Source organism: Notolabrus celidotus, chromosome 6, assembly GCF_009762535.1.
Source record: "Notolabrus celidotus isolate fNotCel1 chromosome 6, fNotCel1.pri, whole genome shotgun sequence".
In the NCBI taxonomy this organism is placed as follows: Eukaryota; Metazoa; Chordata; class Actinopteri; order Labriformes; family Labridae; genus Notolabrus; species Notolabrus celidotus.
In genome coordinates this window covers 28930591-28953831 of record NC_048277.1, presented here as the reverse complement: position 1 = coordinate 28953831, position 23241 = coordinate 28930591, and the positions used below count along the sequence as shown (strand labels likewise).

At 39.9% G+C, this 23241-nt stretch overlaps 1 protein-coding gene across 5 annotated transcripts in view; it reads right to left on the bottom strand.

Annotated features, from left to right (window-relative positions):
• The window catches only part of kcnq1.2 (potassium voltage-gated channel, KQT-like subfamily, member 1.2), a 221242-nt gene that overhangs the window by 149596 nt on the left and 48405 nt on the right, over positions 1-23241 (bottom strand). Inside the window, exon 16 of one of the 5 annotated variants that reach the window (XM_034685469.1) lies at positions 10031-10147. The exons of the other annotated variants lie outside the window; for them this stretch is intronic. Within the exon in view, the coding sequence (XP_034541360.1) occupies positions 10144-10147 (4 nt within the window). The 3' untranslated portion in view covers positions 10031-10143. Of the gene's footprint in view, positions 1-10030; positions 10148-23241 lie in introns of those variants that run through there. 5 annotated transcript variants of the gene reach the window in all.

Sequence of the window (23241 nt, the reverse complement as noted above, 5' to 3'; positions counted from 1 at the left end):
GCAAGATACATTGTTATTGTTAAAGATGATTTAATGTTTTAATGATAGGAATAATGGCAAAAATAAGCTAAGGAAACCCCTTCAAGGTCAATATTTCCTCTATATATGTATCAAACATCTTGTTTGTGTTTGTAGACATCAGGATAAAATGTAAAAATGTAACAAATAAAATAATTGTGATTTCTTTAATCATGAAGATTATTTATTTTCTTTACCTTTAAACAACATTACGGACTGACAGAGTGATGGATATGCTTAAAGAACTTCAGCATGCCCAAAGCACAGAAAGAAACAAGAAAAGAGAAACATATACATCACAAACTAAACCTCAACACCAACAACCCTGTGAACTCTTTGCACTCATCAGACCCCGTCAGTTCCTTAGGACCCTCCCCAATTTTAGCTGAAACAGAGCAGAGCCAGAAGGAAACCCCGGCAGCAGCAGCAGCAGCAGCAGGGACAACAAGGCCTGTAGTGTAACAGAGCTAGTCCAGATCTGTATGAAACCTGATCGACACACACACACACAGACTCAGGCGGGGGGAGGCTGGGAGGGATCAGGACTGCTGTCAGTTCTGCCACTGTCAGACGTGCAGACATGTAAGAATATCTGAGGTGTAGCACTGAGGCGAGACATGGATGGATTTGGGTAACATAACAGGTTGTAGGAACGGCGGGGTGGAGACAGATTCAGTTGCATGAGTGTGATGTGAATGTGATCTGATTACAAATGACAGCAAAAGATTTTATTGATGTTTCACAGAACTACATGTCAAATCTGCATTTCTTTTTCCCTCCACTTAAAGCTACTGTGTGAGTTTTTTTGGGGGGGATTGTGAAACGGACTGAATGACTGATGCCTCTTTAGATCAACAAAGTTCATGTGGTTCATTTTGATGCCTGCCTCATCTGACACAGGTAGACGTGCTCCTCACACTTGTGCTGGACAAGACCAGCGAAGAGATCAGACTATTGACTGTATGTAAAGATGGACAATCTGACTCCATGTCTCCCTCTTGTACAAAACTGAAGCCAAATCCCATCAGGTCAACACAGTCCACAGAGCAGGAGCCACACCATTGTGAGCTAGCTCGATTAAGCACTTTAACTGGACAAGTGTCCTTGTTCTAGTTTACAAGATTTAGCAGGAATCGGTTTACCGACAGAAGTATGTCTGCCTTTCGGTGGCGATATGTCAAATTCAGCTTGTTACTATTAGACCCTCTTCCAGTTAACCTATTATGTTACATACCAAAATAATCGACAAACAAGTAAGGAAGAGTTTAACTGGTTGTATATCAAACAGTAAAAACACATACATCTTTTGCATGTACTCGCTTCTGCCACGTCTGTCTTGTTTACTTCCCTTCCTCTTCTTCTTCTGTTGAGGTTTTGTTTACTACTTTGCTTCCTTATACGCATTTATGCTGTTAGACTTCCAGGTCATGATGTGTTTGCAGATTACACGTATGCAGACTTGACCTGTTTTCCTTCTTTTTTTCCTTCTGGAGCCCTTCTGTATAATGCTCTATAGTTACCTCAAATACATACTGTTTATTTCTTTGTGTAACTTGTTGAACGGCCAAGCTTAGTTTGTGTTGTGTTCTAGTTGTCTACTTTCTTGTTTTTGTTTTTTTGTTTGTTTTGTTTTGTTTCTTTTAATTAAACCTACTCTTATTTTACTGAAGAACCCAACGAACATATATCTGTATGTTTCAAAACTCAATAAACACGCTGTGAAAAATCTCAGCATGAATCAGCATGATTACAACTAACTTTAAGACAGTTTCAATGTTTGAGAAAAAGTCATCTGACATGTTTTTTTTTTACTAATAAGTTTGACCCATCTGTTAAAACTGAGGAGGCTGGGTTTATGAACTAAAGTGCAGCTAATCAGTAGGGGATCTCTTTATATTTTGGCTCTACTTTTGGGGAGCTGTTATGTCTTCCATCTTTTCATACAACATACTGCTGTGTCCTCAGGAGTCAATAAGTGTAATACAGCATGAAAGTTCTCTACTGGACTTAGAAAACTGGGGGTACTAATACCTTTAACTCATGACACATTCACAGTGTGATTTAGGAAAACAACATAGAATTTAAAATACTCTAGAATTAGCTTTGGGGAGTTCCTCTTTCCTCCCTCTCTCTAAAGAGCTGCCCTCCCTCTTTCTCTCTTCCCCACCTCCTCTCTCCCTCCCACAGGTCAGCCCAGCTCTGGCCCTCTCCTGTGTATTTAAAGTAATTGCTCATGGCAGTCAAGGTGTCTGCATAAGGGCCTGTCATAAGCAATCCACTGGCGTGAGTAGGGGCCTTGTGCATGAAGCTAATCCAGTCAGTGAAGCCAAATGGACGAACGGAGGGGGTTAAGAAGTTGTTCAACAGCAACTTTGGAAAAAAAGAGGGGGGAGAGGTTGTGTTGGATTTTAATCCTCTCACAGTAACATGAAAGTGAAGCTGAGTCGTTTTTATCATGATGGGAATGATTATTTTTCTGTGGCTGTGCTTTGTGTTTTTACAGACGTTCCCGTAATTGCACGCCAAAGGGTTCAAGGAAAAAATAAACACAGCTTTTTTTTTGTTTCTGCTTTGTAGTTTTGTCAGGAGACTTTCTATAAAACTAATTTCCCAAGTATTCACATGTAGCTTATGTTAAATTCTGGTATCACCCGTCAGCTCCCTTGTTGCATTCTTTATCTATATTCCCTCTGAATGATAGGAAATTACATACATTCCATGGCTTTTATTTTGAAGGAATTTTCAAAAGGCTTAACATTGTTTTCTAGATAACTTTAAACCATTCTATTTACATCTTTTTTTTAAAATGCATACAGGTTTTCCGTTTGCTGTTTTTTACTGTTGTAATAATTTAGTGTCTCAAACATTTAATGCTTTATTGTCAATTTGTGTTTTTATGTTCTCTGTTTGTTCCCATGTGAAGTATTTCGGACTGCGTGTTGGTATGAAAGGTGCTCTACAAATGCAGTTAAATTGATCAGAAGACAGTCAGATATATCTCTTTCTTTTTCTTTTCAGAACAGCTCTGTGTATTTGCTTTCACACTGTGCGGGCCTGTTTGCTGAAGGCCTTCGACACACACAGAAATTCCTCACCCACCTACCCCACTGCCTGTTCTGTAGCATGTTCAGTGACTCACAGACACACAGAGAGACAGACAGGAACCAAGAGGCCGAGACCAAACGTCGACCCTCTCTGGGGCATGGCGACTCTAGTCAGACACAGCAATAAGACGTGGAGCCTCTCGGCCCCTGCAGCCAGACTGGAGAGGAGACGACTTAAGGTCCTAAGTGTTTGGGAAACAGGCCCATCAATGTCAAAGCCTTTTATTGCTTTGGCTTCCTATTGCTTTTCCCTGCTTGGGGGTGAGTGTGAACCTGCTCTCAGTGAAGGCACAGAGGGATGGGTTCATCTTTCATCAGTCATAACCTTGGCAATTAAGTAAGCACACATGAGGGATGAGAAAACATTAAAAGGAAAGGGGTCAGGGGTTGTTTTAAATGGGTTGTGAGTGAGGCCCTGTTGCTATTAGGCATACATGATATCACAGAAAAGTTTTTTTTAGTCCTTTAAACAGAAATTTTGATTCTGACTTACTGACTGGTCCAGGGGTGAGAGAACACTCAGAAAACAGTCAAAGTTGAGCATAATGAATGTAACAGTGCTTACAAAATATCACTGAATCTGCGTGTACACAATGTCAAATAGGTTTACAGAGTGTGGCTAAAGTTAGAAGAGTTAGCACCACCAGACTTGGGTCCTTCTTACAGGTTATCCTCCACATGCCTGTGCTGGTTACACATTGCTCCAATCGAGTGGTTATATCCCAGTCATAACCAGACACAGCCTATATACAACTTTATCTCCATTTTTTAAATGCCAAATCATGCAGCGCTACAAGATACCATCTGTGCTTATTTACATCCGGGTAGTAGAGCATTATGGTATTATGACAGTATCCATTAACCTGAGCAACAGACCAAGCTAGTGGCTACTGTATTACAGCTTATAAATATATGACCAAAATTTGAGGCCCACAATAATAGCAATAGCAATAGCAGTTATATTTATAAAGCACATTTCATTACACGTAAGTTCAATGTGCTTTACATGGGCAATTAAAAACATAAAAACATTTTTCCAAATAGAATAAATAAAAACAGAAAAACAATAGATACACCCAACATACATCAGACACAGCAAGTGTTGCTGCACATGCATCCAGTCACAACAGTCATTATATCATTCATATGCTTGAGAAAATAAATGTGTTTTCAGTCTTTTTTTAAAAGTGGAGACAGTTGTGATGGACCTATGGTCAGCAGGCAGTTTGTTCCAAAAAGATGGACCACAGTAACCAAAGGCCCCTTCACCAGAACTAGATTTGACTCTGGGTACATTTAAAAGACTTCCACCTGCTGACGTAAGGATCCTGGTCGGGTTATACACTATACAATAATACAGTATTAATAATTTGTTCAACAGACTAGTGATTCCAGAGCCAACTTGAAAGGGTGATTTCACTGTGTGCATTTCTAGTTATCCCAACTGCATGTGGAATATTTATTTCCAGTGACATGTGCAGAGTTTTACTGATCACTTGTGTATCTGAAAAGATCGACACCAGAACGAAACAGAAAAAATGAAGGTGCAGCTTTAATTTAAACATTATGGTCTGAGTAAGTTTAACCCTTGGAGATCTATTTAGCAATGAATGATAGCTCCCTCCATGTGCCATAGAAAAATAATGACTCTAAATTCTGATTGTTGTATAAACAATTTGGCTGGAACCGTGAAATTAATAACAACACACTGCCTCATTTGTTTCATTACAAAACACTTTGTGCAAAGTAACAAATGAGAACTGGATTTAGATTTCATAGCACACAAATGACCAGATGCTAATGGCTGAAAAATAATGGAAACTCCAGGCTCATAAAGTCATATTTACCAATAAAATTTAGGCAAATAACAATGTCTGCTTTCTTGTCCAAACAACGTTTTTATAGAGCTACCGAGAAACTCAGCGAAACACACAAGGGATGGAGGGGAATGAGAAAAGCTGGTCCTAACCCAAAACTAATAATTTAGTAAGCTCTGACTCACATTCTGCCTAAATTGTTTCAGTGTTTATATTCCTGATCTGCTTTTTTACTGCAGTGTGTTGTCCATATGGTGCACAGAAAGTTTCCCTCCAAGAAGAAAACCCATGCAGCTACATACACTCTCAGTCAGTCAGCCTACAGAGTGTTACTGATGTAGTGGATGGATTGAGTGGACTGGTGCTGCCGGATTTGGCACCTGACAGACAGCTTGTTTTAAAGCTCTGACATCCCTGTGAGATGAACCTCTGCTCACACCTACACACACTGCACTCCTCTCGCCCTGGTCACGACTCTCCAGGTCTCGAACATGAGGTGAATCCGTTCCGCCCACACCCTTCAAAGCACCAACCTTCACTCTTCTTGGATTTTGTGCACAAATGCTTAACTTTCATAAGGAGAAAGTATTTGGACTCGGACTCTTTATTCCCGTAGAATAAGAGTGGAAAAAGCAACACAGAGTCGGTTGTATCAAACAGCCCTGAGAGCTCACGGCTGCAGGGTTATTCTAGTACACTGGCCTGGTTTCGGTCTTTAAATAACATCTCTCCTGCTGAAGTTTCCTTGCCCTCGGGTGTAACTTTTTCTTTTTTTCTTGAAGGCATGTCTGACAAACACTTTTATATGGAGTGACAGATTTATCAGACTACAAACAGTCAACTGTGGTGTGATCTGCACACAGCAAAACATCTTAAATGGAAAGTTCAAGGCCATCTTATGCACTCCAAGCCAGGGCAGAGATGTTTGAGGGGTTAAATTATCTACAAAAAGTCAAATTTATTTTATTTAAATACTTAGTTGAGAAAGTTTAGCTTGAGGTAACATGTTCAGTTGAGATTATTTGTAGTTACCCATGATTAATTTCATCATTGTCGAACATTTTATATTAAACTGACTTTAATAATCTGTCTCCTCTCTTCTCAGGAAGCTGTCAGAGTCCAATAAAGTTGTTTCCCTCACAAAAAGGGAGGCTGGCTATTGAGTTAGTTATCTGATGAGAGGCAAGAAGAATCTGAGTGTGTGTGTGCGTGTGTGTGTCTGTGTGTGTGTGTGTGTGTGTGCGTGCGTGCAACATCGTAGGGGGTGCTGCCTGCTTGTCGCCGAGTCTGTCCTGAAACCCACTGAGCCAAACTGCCGCAGGAAGAATCTGTGCCCCCGTGTACTACAATATCCTGTTTGGACTCAAGCTGCTCTCCCCCACTCCTACACACACACACACACTCTGGGACACACACATATACACACTCTGCCTGCTCATACATCACATTCAAGCCCTAAAACATACGGCTTTGTTTTTGTTGCTTTTCTACACACACTTTTGCGGTGCTGCTCTGCAGATCTGGTGAGGCTGGCTCAACAAGGCTTTCACTCTGAAACACTGTTTAAGGGTGTACAGCAGCAAGTGTGTGTGTGTGTGTGTAAGTGGGGAGGGGGTGTGCGCAGCAGGGGGTTGAAGTTGTAGCTCAGCAGTATAAATATAGAGCCTGTAGAAATCACATGTCAAACAAAGTGTAAAAGCATTTGGATTAACAAGAGGGGAGCACAGTGCATGGATATACAGACTGGTGTGTGTGTATTTGTGTGTATTCATGTGTGATAAAGCCTTACATGCATGCATACACTCACTCACACACACTAGGCATTAAGAGCAGAGGATAGCAGAGGAGTTCAGTGCTGCAGCCATCCGCCCAGCATTCCATTCATTTAAATATCTGCAGTATCTCTTCAGCCTGTATGCACTTTGTATCACTTTGCATACAACCACAGCAGCAGCAGAGGAAAGGCCGAGTGAGCATTGTCTGCTTACTGGATCTGCTGCTTCCCGTAAGCAGTTGATAAAAATTGTGGAAGGGGGGGGGGTCTGGCCCAGAGGCAGATACCTCACTTCCCAACAGAGCATGGTGCATTTCCTGAAACTGACAACTGCTAGGACTTGTACACAGGCCAGGATGAATGGGAAAGAGAGAGAGAGAGAGAGAGAGAGAGAGAGAGAGAGAGAGAGAGAGAGAGAGAGAGAGAGAGAGAGAGAGAGAGAGAGAGAGAGGCAGAGGAAAGAGAGAGAGAAGGGAATGAGAGGGAGCAAAAGAGAGAGAGAAGGGAATGAGAGGGAGCAAAAGAGAGAGAGAGAGGTCTATTTGACCTACGGAACAGTCAGAAAAAAGGCTGGAATATGGGCCTTCACAATTCAAATGCAACACACACTTTATTTGTCAGAGCCAAGGCGTCTCTTCTCCATTCAGAGGAGACTCTCTAGAGACTCTGAAACTGTTATCAAATGTTTGGGAAGCTGAAGCTATTGTTCTGGGCAAGAACAAAGCAGCAGAAAATAAGTGACTACTGAAAACTTCCATACAGCTGGGAAAGTGTGTTTTTTCATTTTCTTCAAGCATTTTCCCTTTCTTCTTTGTGCAGAAGAGAAAAGTGTGACGGCAAAATAAAGAACTGCATGCAGAATAGAGGTTGACAGGAAAAGCAGCAGTGATGGTAGTGATGGTGTCAGTAGTAGGCACACCCATCCGCAGACCTCAAACACACGAAACAGCCAGATAGGATATTTACACTTGAACTTAACCCTGCACTCACTCTTTCCTTTTACTCCTTTTGGCGATCCAGCAGAGGCAGAATTATTTCATCTCCACTTCAATGAAAAAAAAAGAGTTCTGTGATTGTGGCCTGTCCGTCAGAGAGGAGTTAGTGAAGCGTGAGGAGGAGTGATGTTGCTTCAGCACAGCCTGCTGGTCACAGATGGGATCTTATCCACTCCTCTGCTCCCCTCCTCCACACTGCAGGACTGCTGACGTTTGGCTTTTTTCTGTACGCTGCTGTGTTATTACAGCGTTTCAGCACAATGCAACCTCTTTGACACTTTGTCACAACAAGCTGAAAGGAGATATGTTTATGACAATGCTGAACAACAAATGAGCTGGAGAAACTCGGGAGCTCTACACTGTACTTTCACAAGGACTCACTAACACACTTGGTGTACTTAAGAGAAGAGTAATAAGAGTAACATGCAGTAAGTTCTTTGTCTCACCCAACTTTAGTTTTATAATATGTTAAAAGAAATGTTTTAAAACTCCTGTTAGGAGTCTTTTGGCCGATAATGAAACACTGACATTTTTACTGATGCCTTCCTTGTGAGGTACATAAAGCAAGCCAGATCACCAGCATTAAGACAGATTGATTCCATATAGTTATTTCTAATGAATGAAATAGCTGCTGCAGGGTAGTGTAAGTGAGTTTCAGCACGGCCTTTTCTACACTTTGTATTCTATGTTGACTGTTACAATAAAGCAGGATGAGATAATTTCAAAATAAACTTTGTAAAGGACCAAATCAGCAGATATAAGCAGAGTCTTGTGAATCTTGTCAGTGTGCGTTATGATCTCTGATGTTTCACTTTATCTCTTCTCTACATTCTGACTGTAACTGTAGATAGGACCCTGCCTTGAAGCATTTAGTATACACAGCAGTTTTATTATGCAACAGTGGAACGTTGTGTGTTACCACCTCTGTTACCACTGAGATATCTCAGATGAGATCAGTCTATTTATTTTAGTCTTACTCTGAATTCCAACACATGGTATCGAGATCTTTCTTTTATTTGCACTGTTTTTCATGCTTAAATATATTTTCATGTACAAAGTTTTAAAACATGGGAATCTCGAATCAGGTCGAGATAAAGTCAAACTCAAGTTGAATTTAAATTGTTAGAGCTCACGTTTTTTTTAAATCTTAAATATATTATGAAAAGTTATACTTGTATATGCTACTTTTACATATTATAGTTTATTTATTATTATTTTATTTTCATTTTATTGTGAAAGAAATGTGCTTTACAAGAAGAGGGTGACCAAATGATAGTAGACAGATTAACAAGTAGACAAGGCACGAATATGAACATCATAAAAAGCGGACAAAGAAATAATAATAATAATAATAATAATAATAATAATAATAATAATAATAATAATAATAAGAGTCTAAATCCAAGACAAAAACAAAACAAAAAAAAAAAAAAAACAATCAAATAAGACAAATAATGTTTATAAAAAATATAACAGAAATAACATCTAAAAAGTAAGTAAATAAATATATTACATTAACAATGATATTGAAACAGATGAGGCTAAATGACAGTTTCATAATTATTAATTTTAAACATTTAATGTTTAGAGTACAGTGAGGGAGTGAGAGTGCAAGTAGGGGACATAAAAGGAGAGGGGTGTGCGTGTGCGCAGGCATGTGGTTTGTCTAAATAAGTGATACATATTATAATTTATACTTCTATAATCTCTTTATTAAACAGCCAGCAGAGGCCTTAAGTAGAAAGTCAGGCTGAATTGAAAATTAATCAAAGCATGAAAATCCAAAATCACACTTCTGAACTGGTTCATGTCTTTGCTTTTGACCCTTAAACTTACAACCCGGCCTCCTTATAAAGCAATGAATTGTTAAAACAGTTCATTAAATAAAACAAGTCATTTAAGTTTTTTCATGCAGATGTATCCGTTTTACTCCTCTCATGGCCTTAAACTGGAAGGGCCTACAGCACACAGATCCACAAACACACTCTTTAACTTCCCTCCCCATTTTTTTCTGACAGGCTTTGAGAAAAAAAGGATAAAACAGAGCCATAAAATTACAGTAGTGAGCTGGAAAAGACTTTACAGCACATATACACTTGCAGCATAAAGAGACCCGCCTTTCAACACTAACAGAGACTTATTAAAAGGGTTATTAGTCCCTGCCATGGCCTCTGGGGGGTCTTTCATTATGAACTGAGCTCTATATGGCTCCTGTTAACAGCAGTGGAAAAAATACACTGGGGGAAGGAGGAGGAAGTGTGTGTATTTGTGTGTGTGTAAGAGAGAGAGTGGGTTTGGGGGATGGCTGTGATTGACACAGGACCTAGACTTACCCGTCCCTCGTCTATGATTTAAAGCTTTTCTTTCACTCCACTGTTTTGAAACATCTGGCTGCAGGTTGTCACTTCATGACTGATGACCTGCAGGCTGCTTCTCTATCTGCAACAACAGCGAACATACCATGAGCAGCGACAAGAGACTCTTTTTCTCTCTTCCCTGTAATCCGCAACATTGACAGTCAGTTTCTTCGTACTGCCAAGATGTCACATGTCAGATAAACTCTCTATGCCGCAGTAAGTCAGAAATGAAACCACTGAAACGTTGTGGTTTCATTTCTCCAAGAAGCAAAAAGAACGCTAAATTCCAGTGTACTATCTGCGGTGAAGCTGTGAATGTGTGTCTGTGAGCTGTCGCTTATTAAACCCCCGAGGAGCCTGCTGATGGTGGTGTGATAGAGGCAGCATGTGGGTGACTCTCTGTAGCCTCCTTCATTCTCGGAGGTCAAAGACAAACTTTGAATACAACAGAAATCATAGATTCTTTTAGTTCAGAGAAATCATTTTTCAAATTAACTCTCCGACCATGAAGGTCAGGATGCTGAAACACGCTGATTGTCAAAACAGTGACGCTTTCTTTCTACGTATAACCCCGTGATAAGGAAACTTTGAATCGTTGCTTTTGTTTTGTTCAGGCCATTTTGCAGAATGCAGGATCAGGGTTTCAGCAATTCCAAGCAATAATGGAGACGTTTTGAACCCTTTTAATACATTTCATGCTGTGTAAGGCCTTCTTTAGTAACCTCCCAAAATTATTCAGGAGAGTAAGTTGTACACATATTTATTCACTGCATTAAATTGTTGATATTTGAAGCATATTTTCAGGACTTCTTATGTACATGTGAGGGGTTCTAATTTGCATAACCACACATTCAGCCCTCCCTCTTCCTTGCAGTTGACACACTTTAAAACATAAATGAGGCAAATGTCACAACTTTATGGTTTAGTTTACTTTGCAGTGATTGGTAACTTAGAGATCTAAGCAGTGGCGGTTCTAGACCAATTTTACTGGGGGGGCCAGGCTGGGGCCAAGGGTGTTATCAGAGGGACACATTCAACCCTGACAAAAGAGATTGAGGGCAGCTGATGAGCATGTTGACTTTACCTTTGTAATGACTTGGAACTAGGTAACGCTACACAGACATAATTTATCATTGTTTTATTAGCTATTAAAAATGCATAGTATTTTCTCAGCTAACAAATGTTCAATCTGTACTACATGGGTAGAGCTGTCACAATAACAACATTTCAGAAAAAATCTAACAATAATAATTCCTGCTTTGATTTCACTTCATCTGAGATTTATCTCTTGCACACCCAAAATGAGTGCTTGTACAGAAAAAGTAATTGAAAGTCTCAAAATGAGCATTCATCATCTAGTGGTGTGTGTATCTGCAGAGTTGGTGCTCTCTGTCTCTCTATTTTCATTTTCATACTTATTTCATACTTATTATTGTGCTGTGTTATAAAGCTCCCTGTCAGCAGTCTGCAGACCAGGACTAATAAAAGTCATACATGGACCAGGTGACATTGCGGCCTTTCTCCTCTGCTCTCTGTCTGTCTGAAACGGAAATAAATGTAACATGTGCAACTTATGAGATGCTAAAGACTGAACAAAAAAGTAATATTTGATGACCCGTGATTGAAGAGAGATAGCAGTGTAATGGATAATTTAGCACCTTGCTGCACATTTATGCACATTTACACAAAAGCAATACCAAAGCTTTTTTTATGGTATAATATTTGTTTGGTGTGCATGGGGGGGCCAGTTGCCGTTGCCTGGATAGCACTACAGGACTACGCTCCACTTCCCACTTTCTCACATCTGTTATGTCACTGTCATTACAATTCCACCACTTCATCATTTAAATGACCTTTAAATGCCCCTTTCTTATTACTAGGTCCAATGTTTTAAAGACTTTCCAAGACCTCAGACACCCTGTGGATGTACAAATTAAATAACATGTGTTGAAATTCCTTTACAGCTAGCCAAATATAACCCTGCAGTAAGGGCAATCGCAGTGTAGAGCTAAAAACTGGGTGTTAAATTAACATTTTGATTCAAGTCTAGTCGACTGAAATACCTTTATGTCAATACTATATTAATAACCCTCCTCACTCTATCTAAAATAAAGTGAAGGGATTTTTTAGACCAATCACACCTCCTAAGAAAATACACCCAAACCCTTCAGCCACATGGAGTGATTGAAGGCTGCGTCCTTGATGCAATGCCAGGCGGCCCATTTAAGCCAATCCAACTTTGCTGACCCAGACCAACCTTAACTCAGGCACACAGAGGTGTTCGTTCAGACAGGTGGGGCGGGAACTTAGCCAGGGTGGAGGACACAAGGACACACACAAACTCATCCACCTTATTTTAAGTTTCCCTGCAGTCAAAGTGTGGGGCAAAGTCGACCCTTCTTCTCTTCAGCAGGTGAATGCCCTGGTCGCTAGTATATCCCTACCTCTGCGTGTAAGAGGGGAGAAACCACAGGGCCCCACAGACGAGCTCCATCAACAGGCCCTCTATTCATCTCCAGGGCCGGAACACTGGGCTCTTAGACGCAGCTCCGGCACCTGGTCGCGGATGGACGCAACATCAGAGGCAGGGCGGTGGCAGCACCGGTCGCCACACCTGAATAAACCCCCCTCAGGCCCACATCAAATGGCAGGGCTGGTGTGTTTGAAAACCTGAGAGCACGAAAGCCCAGAGAGTCGTGCAGGATAAAAAAAAAAGGTGGCCGCAAGAGTTGTGGAAGGCTGCAGGATTAGGATTGGCTGTACAAACAGGCCACTCGGGTGCTGCTGCAGACTACTGTTTTTATTAAAAGAAGACAAGAAGAAAGTGATCCCTGCACAGGAGGAGGGGGAGGAGAGAACCATGCACTCAAAGGACGAAGGATGGTATTTATACAGGTGCCTCTGATACAGCAGCAGGGAGGTAGACACACCTCAAAGAGACAGGGGAGCATCTATAGCAAGTTTGGGAGTTCTCCAAGAAACACCTTTGCTGGGCCTTCCTTTGATTTCTCCACAGTTAGAACAAGCTGTCAGGAAGGGACGACTGTGAAGTCTGATAGGCAATCACAAGAAACGTCACACACTCATCCTGATTATTTTAACTGGAGGTGTGATAAAAGTGTGCAACAAATGAAAACACATATTTAAATGTAAGCCTCATTATATCCTCTTTTTATTGACACACCAACAACTATGATTATTACTGCTTCACCTACTTCTAATACTACAATTACAACTACTACTATGATCAAAGCTACTTCTATTACAACAACTACTTCTAAAATTACAACTACAAATATTACTAGCACAGGACTACAATAACAACAGCTTATACTACAGTAATAACAACAACTATTACCATTACTTTTATTACCATTACCATTACTATTACTACAACATAAACAAGTAACAGTATTACAATGGTGCAATAAAAATAATAAATAATACTACTGTTACCACTGCTATTGCACATCTACAACAACAACTAACACAACTACAAGACTGCAACCACAAGTACAACTACAACATCAACTACGGCTACTATGAATGTTACTTTTACTACTACTACTACTCTGCTACCATACTATAATAGCAGCACTACCTATTACTATCACTATTATTACATGTTTATTGTTACATTATTTTTAGGATATTTTAGTATGTTTAGCACATGAAGTAATTTGTTCTGTCTTGTAATTCTGTAATGACCCAACATCTCACTGGCTGCAAAACCAGTTTACCTACAAGTTAACCTATGGGTACAAATAAAGTAACCTGAACCTGAACAACACTTACAACTACTACTACAACTACTATAACTACTACAATAACAACACCTAATTCTACCATAACCATGCCATAACAACAACTACAATAAAACCAACTTATACTACCATTACTACTATCTTACTAGAATGATAATAAGTGCTACAGCAAATATACGACATCTACTACTACTTATAGTATTAGTACTATTTCTACCAACTAAACTACAATACTAGATACTATTACGAACAGAAAAACACTACACAACAATGCATATACTACATCTACAATATTACATTTAAACATTACTCCTACAGGCCTGGGCTTGGCCTAATGGTTAAGTCATTTGATTTTGATTTGAAAGTGTTTATTTTGAACATGTAAAAAATATATACAAAAAAAACAAAAAGACATACCCCCCAAAATGAGCAAACGTTACAAACATACAAAAGAATCTAAACAAAGTTGTTTCATCACCAATATGAATTCTGTAACATGTCCGAGAAGGAGTCGGAAGAAGTAACAAATCCCACCCCTTCTTTGTGATTAATTAGTAATCAATGATCAAGTAAGCTTCCCTTATAGTCATGTTCCCATATAGTTCCCACTCTCTCCCAGTTTCCTCCTCTGTCCACCCCAATGTACTCTCCAAATAAAAATACAACAGCAATGACTAATTCTACTCCCACTCTCACTACTAATAACATGATTATTATAACATACTACAACAGTAATAGCAACTATTTATACAACTATATCAATAACAACTGAAACTTCTAGTACTGCTACTACTTCCTCTACTACTACTGCTACTACTTAACTACAGTATTAATAACAACTACCTCTAGTAGTTCATTATCAACAACAACTAATACTAGTATTATTTCTTTACTATATTACAGTCACACCACAACTCCAACTTCCTCTACAGTTACTTACTTTTAATGTAGTTAATTACTATTGTCACTACTAGTACAATAACTTCTCAAATATCTTCTACTACTACTACTTCAATTTCAACAGTTACTATCAATTGATTTTACTATATTACATTTGACATTTCTATTACTACAATTACTACTGTTACTAATACTACAACTTCACAACTTCTACTACTACAATGACAAGTATATATTCTACTTCAACTACAATAACTACAACTCCCATGATAAATACTGCTTCTCCTTTAAGAGTTATCATTCTTCTGCTAGGTCTACCACTATAACTACTACAACCACAACAAGAATCATTATAACTTTTACTTATTCCATATAACTTAAAGAGTTATACACGTACACATACTCTGCCTCTTCTTCTACAGTTGCTTATACTCTACAACTACCCCCCTGTGTTCTGGATGCCTCTTACAACATTCTTGGTGGGAAAAGTAGCCAATTACTCATTACTATTTCAGGATCAGCCCGTGCACTCTGGGTTCACTGGGTTTACTCAGAATTACAGCCTCGCAGATGTATGCCTGAGCCAACCAGTCATCTAGTACCCTATCAGTTTTACCCACAGAACCATAGAGTCACTGTGGTCTGGTACATGCTGTTTGTTTCCATGTTTGTTTTAAAGAACTACAAGACTTTTGGTCAAATTTAAGTTTTTATTTCTTGCTACTTGGAAATAAAAAGTACTATCAGGGAAGATTTCAACCGAATTTTCATGGATCTGTGAGTCTTGATATTTATCTTGTAATATTTTAGTCTCAGTAATTTTAATAGTCTGGGTTTAGGGCCACTTACTTCCCCCTTACTAATAAATGCAATAGTTCAGAAGCTGGAAAATGTGATCAAATCAGCAGCAGATCAGAGTTTCTTATCGGTTTGCTGTTTCTGTGTGGAAATAAATATCTGTAAGCTACCTTCATTTGACTCCCATTAACAGGGCTCAATAATCTAATTTTGGATAATTGCTGTTCATTTAATAGGTTAACATGCGTATTTACCCGTAGTTTCATAATGTTGTAATTCATCAAGACAAACATAATTAAAGACAACAATCCAATAAGCTGAATAATAGTGCTGCAAGAACCAATTTAATTGAAACTAATAAAAACACTCATTGTCATTCATACAGTGTAATTGTTAACGGCACTCTGGTCTAATCAAAACAAACGCTGCAATTTTCCTTCACATTATCTTGGCCTTAAACAAAAGACTGCGTGCGGTGACATCACAGAGCAGGGAGTCGTGTTTTCAAAACAGTAATTTCCTGAGTTAATTTTCTTTCTTTTTTTTACTTTTGTGGTGGTAAAGAGAAAATGATACCAAAGACAAAGCAATGCTGGACAGCGGGAGGGATGTGTGAACCCAACTCCAGTTTGCTCCAGTCTATTTTGAGCTGTTACTCAGTCAGGGTAGGGTAAACCTTCTAAACCAGTGTGTTGAACAGGCTAAGTTCAGTCTATCACTGTAGAAAAATAAAGGCACATTCATGCAGAACTCACAGAGCCACAGTGGTACTTCTGGTCAATAATCTGAATGCAGCAAATATAAATTTCATTGGTGAGATAATCTTTTTATTCCGTCTATTTATGCGACAGTTCCTTGCTGAGTCTTTGGATTTTCCGACTTGTGGTATAAGGTCGTAAAGTGTTCTAGCCACTGATGGTTGCTCGCAATAAAAACCTCCCTGAACCGCAACGTCGCTGAGGGGGAGTAAGAGCACCACGAGGGCCTTCATTAATGCTCGATGGCCAGTGTGAAGCCCTACGAAGCACATTCTCTTATTAAGTACTCCATGAAAATGCTGTTTATTGCCCTGGGTGTGACATATCATAAAAGATGGATTCTTTTTTTGGCATTGATGGGAGAATATGCTGCGGCGGTTGATCTCTTTCTGTGGAAAGTAGCATCAATTTAATGGTACAACATCATCCAGTCACTGCAGAATATGGACTGTGATTTATGGAAGTGTGCTCCAATTCTAATATGGAAATTGTTCTAACAGTAATATCAGATTTTGAATACATTTATGTTGTTAAATGCGTCCTATGAAACATGCAGAAATAAATACTGTCTGGAAAGAAACCTCATGACTTTTATTAGAGTGCAACATGCTCTTTTTTCTTGTTATTGCATATGAGGGTTAATTCATACCAGAAAAGTCAACTCTTGCCTGGAATAAAACTTTCCCTTGAAATTTTTGTCAGCACCAGATTTAAAACCTTCTGAATAAGAAGGTTACAGATAGAGTTTGGAGACACAAACCTTCATGTAACAACTGCAGTGTAGACTGAGCTTGGACAAACCAACAGGACATCATGGCCGCCCTTGCAAAACCTGAGCAGAAGCAGTTTGTGTCTGCATTGTTTTTCATAGCCTGAAGATCACAACCATGTAGTACTGTAAATTTGTCCTTGTCTTGTCTTGTACAAAGATTTCTCAAGTGTCTCTGAATATTTTAATTATGTACTGTAGATGTTGAAATCCACAAGTTCTTTGCAATTTTACCCTGAAGGACACAATTCTGAAATTGTTGAACTATTTGCTCACGCAGTCTCTCACAGAGTGGTGGACCTCTTCTCATCTTTACTTCTGAGAGACTCAGCCTCTTTGGACTGCTCTTTTTATACCCAGTTATGTTACCAACCTGTTGCAAACCAACCCGTTGTTGGGAGATGTTCCTCCAGGTGTGTTTTTAGCACAACTTTTTCTGTGATATGATGTACCTGCTCCAACTTTTTTGAAACATGTTGCTGGCAAATTAAAAATGAGCATACATTGTTGTGAAACATTATTTTTTTCAAATAATAACTGATTTTAATGATTTGCAAACCAGGAAAATCTGTTTTTATCAACATTATTCACAGCGTCACAACCTTTTGGGACTTTAGTTGGCAGATAAAAGCTGACAACTGATACAGGGTGTCTCTCCTTACTGTCAGAAATAGGATTTTTATATTAGCTGTATTACGACAACCCACCCAGAGTTAGTACATCAAAGCAGATGTCACATACCCTCACCGGCTTGTTCAGGTCAAACTTGATGATAGGGATCTCCTTTATAGAGCTTTTTGGGACTTGAGCTGGTACTGTACTATCTATAATTTTCAAATAAATAAAGCTAAACAACAGCTTGCCAGAGGGATTTAAGGTAGTATTATTTTCAAAAAGCAAGACTAATTAAACTCATGTAATATGTCCAAGCAAGTAAAGGTAGAGTGGAGGTCAGCATCCACATAAAAATCCAAGAGTCTGTAGACTCAGTATGAATCCCTCCATATTCACTGTCCAGAGAATATGAATCAGCAAGCGGCTGTTTTACTGCACAAAGACTATTTTCTGCCTTTTTTCTGCTCTAGAAATTGGCAGAAGCTCAAGAAACCAGAGCACAATTTGTTCCTTTCTACTCAACTCAACTCAACTTTATTTATATAGCACCTTTCATACATAGAAACATGTAGCCCAAAGTGCTTCACAGAGTAACAGACAGTAAGAAAACAACAGCAATGGTAGAATTATAGAAGGCATGAAAAAAGAAGAAATACTTAAAAAAGAAAAGAAAATCAACACAGTAAAATTAATAAAATAAGTAAGAGTGGAAATAAAAGTTAAAAATAAGGTAGAGTTAACGAGATCAGGTGAACACAATAAATAAATAAGATAAATAAATACATGTTAAAACAATGGTTTAGATAATAATGATGAAAATAATAAAAATGATAATAAAATAATAAAATAATAATAAAAATAATAATAATAATGATACTGATAATGCAGTCCAGGGCTAAATAAATTACTTCACATTAAAAGCTAGATTAAAAAGGTAAGTCTTAAGTTTACTTTTAAAAACACCCAGAGAGCTCGCCGTTCTCATGTCCAGAGGCAAAGAGTTCCACAGCCTAGGAGCATAAAAACAGAAAGCCCTCTGGCCGGTACCTGTGTGAGACACACGAGGAACATTTAAAAGGGAAGCATTCGAGGACCTCAGTGATAGGGCTGGAACATAAAATGACAGGAGATCAGTAATGTATGGAGGAGCAAGGCTGTTAAGAGCTTTAAAAACAAGTAAAATGACTTTAAAATCAATTCTAAAAGAAACAGGGAGCCAGTGCAGAGTTTTTAAAAGAGGAGTTATGTGGTCAGTTTTCTTTCTCCTCGTTAAAACTCTAGCTGCAGCGTTCTGAACAAGCTGCAGCTTTCTGAGAGATTTTTTGGGCAGGCCTGTAAAAAGGGAGTACCTCTGTTGCTTTCACTATCTTTTCATAAAACAGCAGCAGCAGCAGAAGCCAGGCAGCTTTTTTGCTTGCTGCGGGGCAGGAGCCCACAGATCGAACCCCCCTGTCCGTTTGTCTGTGTGCATATGTGCGTGTGCGTTTGTGTCTGCTACATGTGCCTGACGTGGGGCCCTCAGCCTGGTTTGTCATTCTAATGCTTGGCAGTAAAGCCAAAAATATTAAGAGGATTTATAGGATATGTTCACATTACGTTCACTGTTGAATCTCGCATAAAGCCCCATAAAATAACGTCTTGGTCAGCACATGTTCTGGAGCACCGAGTTGAATAAAAGGGGGAGGAAAGCTGCTGGAGGAAACTTATATCACAAACATCTGCCAAAGTGACAATTCTCAAGGTTTAAAAAGACTCCTGTGACATACAACCATGCATGCATTTTAGATTCTTCCTCTTGACTAAACCCCGCATGTTTGAAACAACCCTCTGTGCCATCAATATGAGACTACAGTGTAGGAGACAGGCGTACAGAGGCCGCATGGACAAAAAGTCAATTTGTTCAGAGCTCTGCACAAAAGACGCCAGTTGCTCAGCAGAGAGAGGCCCCTACTTGAAGAGGACAGGCCGTGATGCATGTGTCTCTGCCTGAGACGCCCCCCCCCTCCCGTGGCGCTGCAGTGGCTTTTCATTGTTTATCTCCGGCTAGCTTGTAAGAGGGGAACTAATTAAGAGCTGCCTGCAGGTGGCCCATGCAGGCTTTTACAGGTCTGAGAGGAGACGAAGAGGAGGGAAGGAGAGGGGTGGAGGAGCTGGACACACCCAGCGGGAGGAAGGGGCAACTGCCTCAGGTCACAAGATGACAGAGACGACTGAACCAGGAGAGAACTTTACTCTTTTTTTTGGGGTGGTTTCATGGAGAAATGGAGGGGCAGAGATGATGCACTTATACAGAGAACTCCGGGAGAAAGGGTGTGTTACGACATTGGGCAGGCTGAGAGAGAGAGATAGGACACAATCACTTCAATCACCTAAACAGGGCCTTCCTCTGTTTGGGGAGAGAAGTGTACTTGGAAACATTTACTCATTCTTAAAGAGGGTAAATGTCAATCTGCTTTGTTGTGGATGTAGTATCAGCGAGTTAGGCTGGGGTTTGTTATGATGTGTTCAGCAGTCAACCGGTAAATCTCCTAAATTTACATCCTCAAAGTGTACAGCTGTAGACACACACTGATCAAGACTCAGCCTCATTTACACAGAGTCAAGTAAACAAATAGTGGAAGCAGTGTTTACAGTAACAAGAACAGAACTATGCTGACACAGCAGGAACAAGTGTGTGTACTTGTGTGATTTTTTTTTAAAAGATGTTTCATAAAATCCAATAAAACCACCACAGAATGGTATTTAAAAAAACAAACACAGCAATAAAAATGATTTAACCTCTCAGAGGGGAAAAGAACGCCTACGTGTGTTTGTGTGCAATAGGTATGTGTGTGTGAGTGTGTGTGAGAGAGTGTGTATGTTTTGAATTCGGGTGAGCATGATACATGATTGCGTGCGGACTCTGCCCTGCACCACTTCCTCCACAGAAGCCCAGAGACGTCACAACCAGCTGTATTGATGCCTCTATCACACACACACACTAACACACGCAAGGATACACACACACACATGTTGGGGGTAGTAAAAGCAACCAGTGGAACATCCCGACTTGTGCAGTCGCAGAGATATGAAAGAGATAAAAGTGCCAGAAATGAAAAAAATAAAATAAAATCAGCTCACAGCAAACTGACAGTCAGACTGGAGTGAGTGGAAGAACTCCAAATCCAAAAACTGATACAGTGTGTGTGCGTGCAAGTCCCCCTCAAGCATCATGGGTGGATGTGGTAGCTGTCTGCAGAAACCCAGATAAGGATGCCAAATGACAGTGCCGTCCCTGGTGGCGTGACACCACAGGCAAAACAAACCAGCTGTTATGGGAAAGCACCCAGCATGGCCCAAATCTCAGCTTGGCTGTTAGAGCTGAGTTGTGGGCACAGAAGCCGTGCAATGGATACAAATAGACGCTGAGTGCCTCTGCAGCTGGAAGACTAGCTCACACATACTTAGGCATTAGCAAACCAGTGGTCCCACGCCCACAAGAGCATGCAAATATGCCAAACACACGCAAGAAGAGAAACTAAAACACATGCACAAATAAATACATGTGTTCAGGACATTAAACACATGCTCAATTTCCCCTGACAGATGACTATAAAAGTATTTCATAAATAAACAAACACATGAAACTTGAGTTTCAAATGTCTTCAATGGACATTCATTATTAGTCCACTGGCAGAAAATCTAACTTCATGCATTTGCTGTAATAACAGTGTACGATGAAAGAGTAACGTAAAATTGCTCCCTATGCAGCTGACTTTATGGGAAGTTATTTTAATGATAATGACGCCATGACAGAAGCAGCCCTTAAAACAACTTTCAATGGGCTGGTTTCATGGCATGTAATACCAGCATGAGGCCTGAATACTTTAAAGAGTAGAGCCGTCTTCTTTTAAGACCATAGACTTTATAAAATATGGACGTAGTATCCGTAACCTCACCCATCTGTTTATGAAGCGTTGTTTTGAGGCCAATCGGCAGCGGCAGCCATAATGCTGCTGTCGAGCAATTGTGACGTGAAGAGGCGGGCTTTGAGCCTCCTAGCCAACAGCTACAGTGTTCCCGTCTGTCATTAAGTCAGCTGTGCCTCTCATTGGAAGACTCGTAATCTCAATATCTTCAAATTGACGCATTAGAAAAAAAATTCACCCCCCCTACAGTGTGTGCCCATCAAGAAATGAGCTATCCAGACTACACTCGTCTTTTGTACCAGACTGTAAACATGTTTATTTCTGCTGTAAAGATTTTTTAAATTGGTGTGTATGTGGTTTCCGGTACTTCCGGAGCCAGCCTCAAGCAGATCCTCGATGAACTGCAGTTTTTAGCACTTCTGCATTGGACTCATATTTTTAGACCAGGAGGTTGCCGCATGGTTATGACAAACAACTGCACATGAAGGCCCTTTCTCAAACCGGGCCCTCCCCACTTCTACTTCGATGTGGGGTGCACACTTTTTAAAGTCATACCCACAGCTGAATGAAGCACACTTCACCAGAGTGGAGGGAGCAGATTCAGATCATTTCCTACTTTTAGAAATAAAACACTTCACTAGAAAAAAAAACAACTGGAATGAGTTAATTGGATCCTAAGTGTATTCAAAACTTTTAGATTTTTACGTCTGTGTGGTTTGATTATTTTTTTCTTGATAAAGGGAGTGTCTAAGCGTGCAGGCTACAAAACAGAGCTTTGATTTACAGGGCATCTTCTGTGACAAACCATAAACTGTGTTACACCTGGTCAGTAAGCTAGCAGCGGTGCAGACCAAGCGGCAACCTCCAGTTTCAAACTATGAAGCCCATGCAGAAGTGTTATAGACTGCAATTCATTAAATTTTTCTCTAACGCGACGGTTCAGAAGAAATTAAGATTACGAGCTTTTGCCCAAATAAGGACATGACTGACTTGACTCCTGGACGTGAACACATAGCTGTTGGCTAGGAGGCTCAAACTCCACCTCTTTACGTCAAAAAACACTCTGTGAGTAAACTGTCAGAAGGTGTTTCTCTAGCTTGAGTCATACGGAACATGATAGACAAAAACAATGTAAACAAATGAAAAACATGGAAATGTCACACTATGCCTGGTTGAGCTGCATTTCCAATATGGCTGCCGCCGCCGCCTGGCTTCAAAACAGCGCTCAGGAACTGACAGGTGACATCACGCATACTACGTCCATTATTTAAACAGTCTATGGTGCAGTTTGAGGGTCTAACAAGTCACTCCACACTCAGATGTTTTTGGAGGTACCCGATGCGGCGATTCAAACCCACAAACAAAGGGGAAGTAAGTAAGGACAGAATGCATGGGCAGTTTTAAAAAGGCCTGCAATGGATCAAATATGTCATATTGTTGTATCATATCATACCGCATCATATCATATTGCATCGTATCATGAGTTACCCTGTGATTCCTACTTCTACCTTTGACAGTAATAACCACAGCAGCTGGTATTGAGATACATCATAAAACTTTTCAGATGTGCAAAAAGTTTCCCAAACCATCAAGATCCACTCTCACATGCTTTACAATCTAAACCATTCCCATATATTTATGCACTTCCTTTCTTAATTCCATCA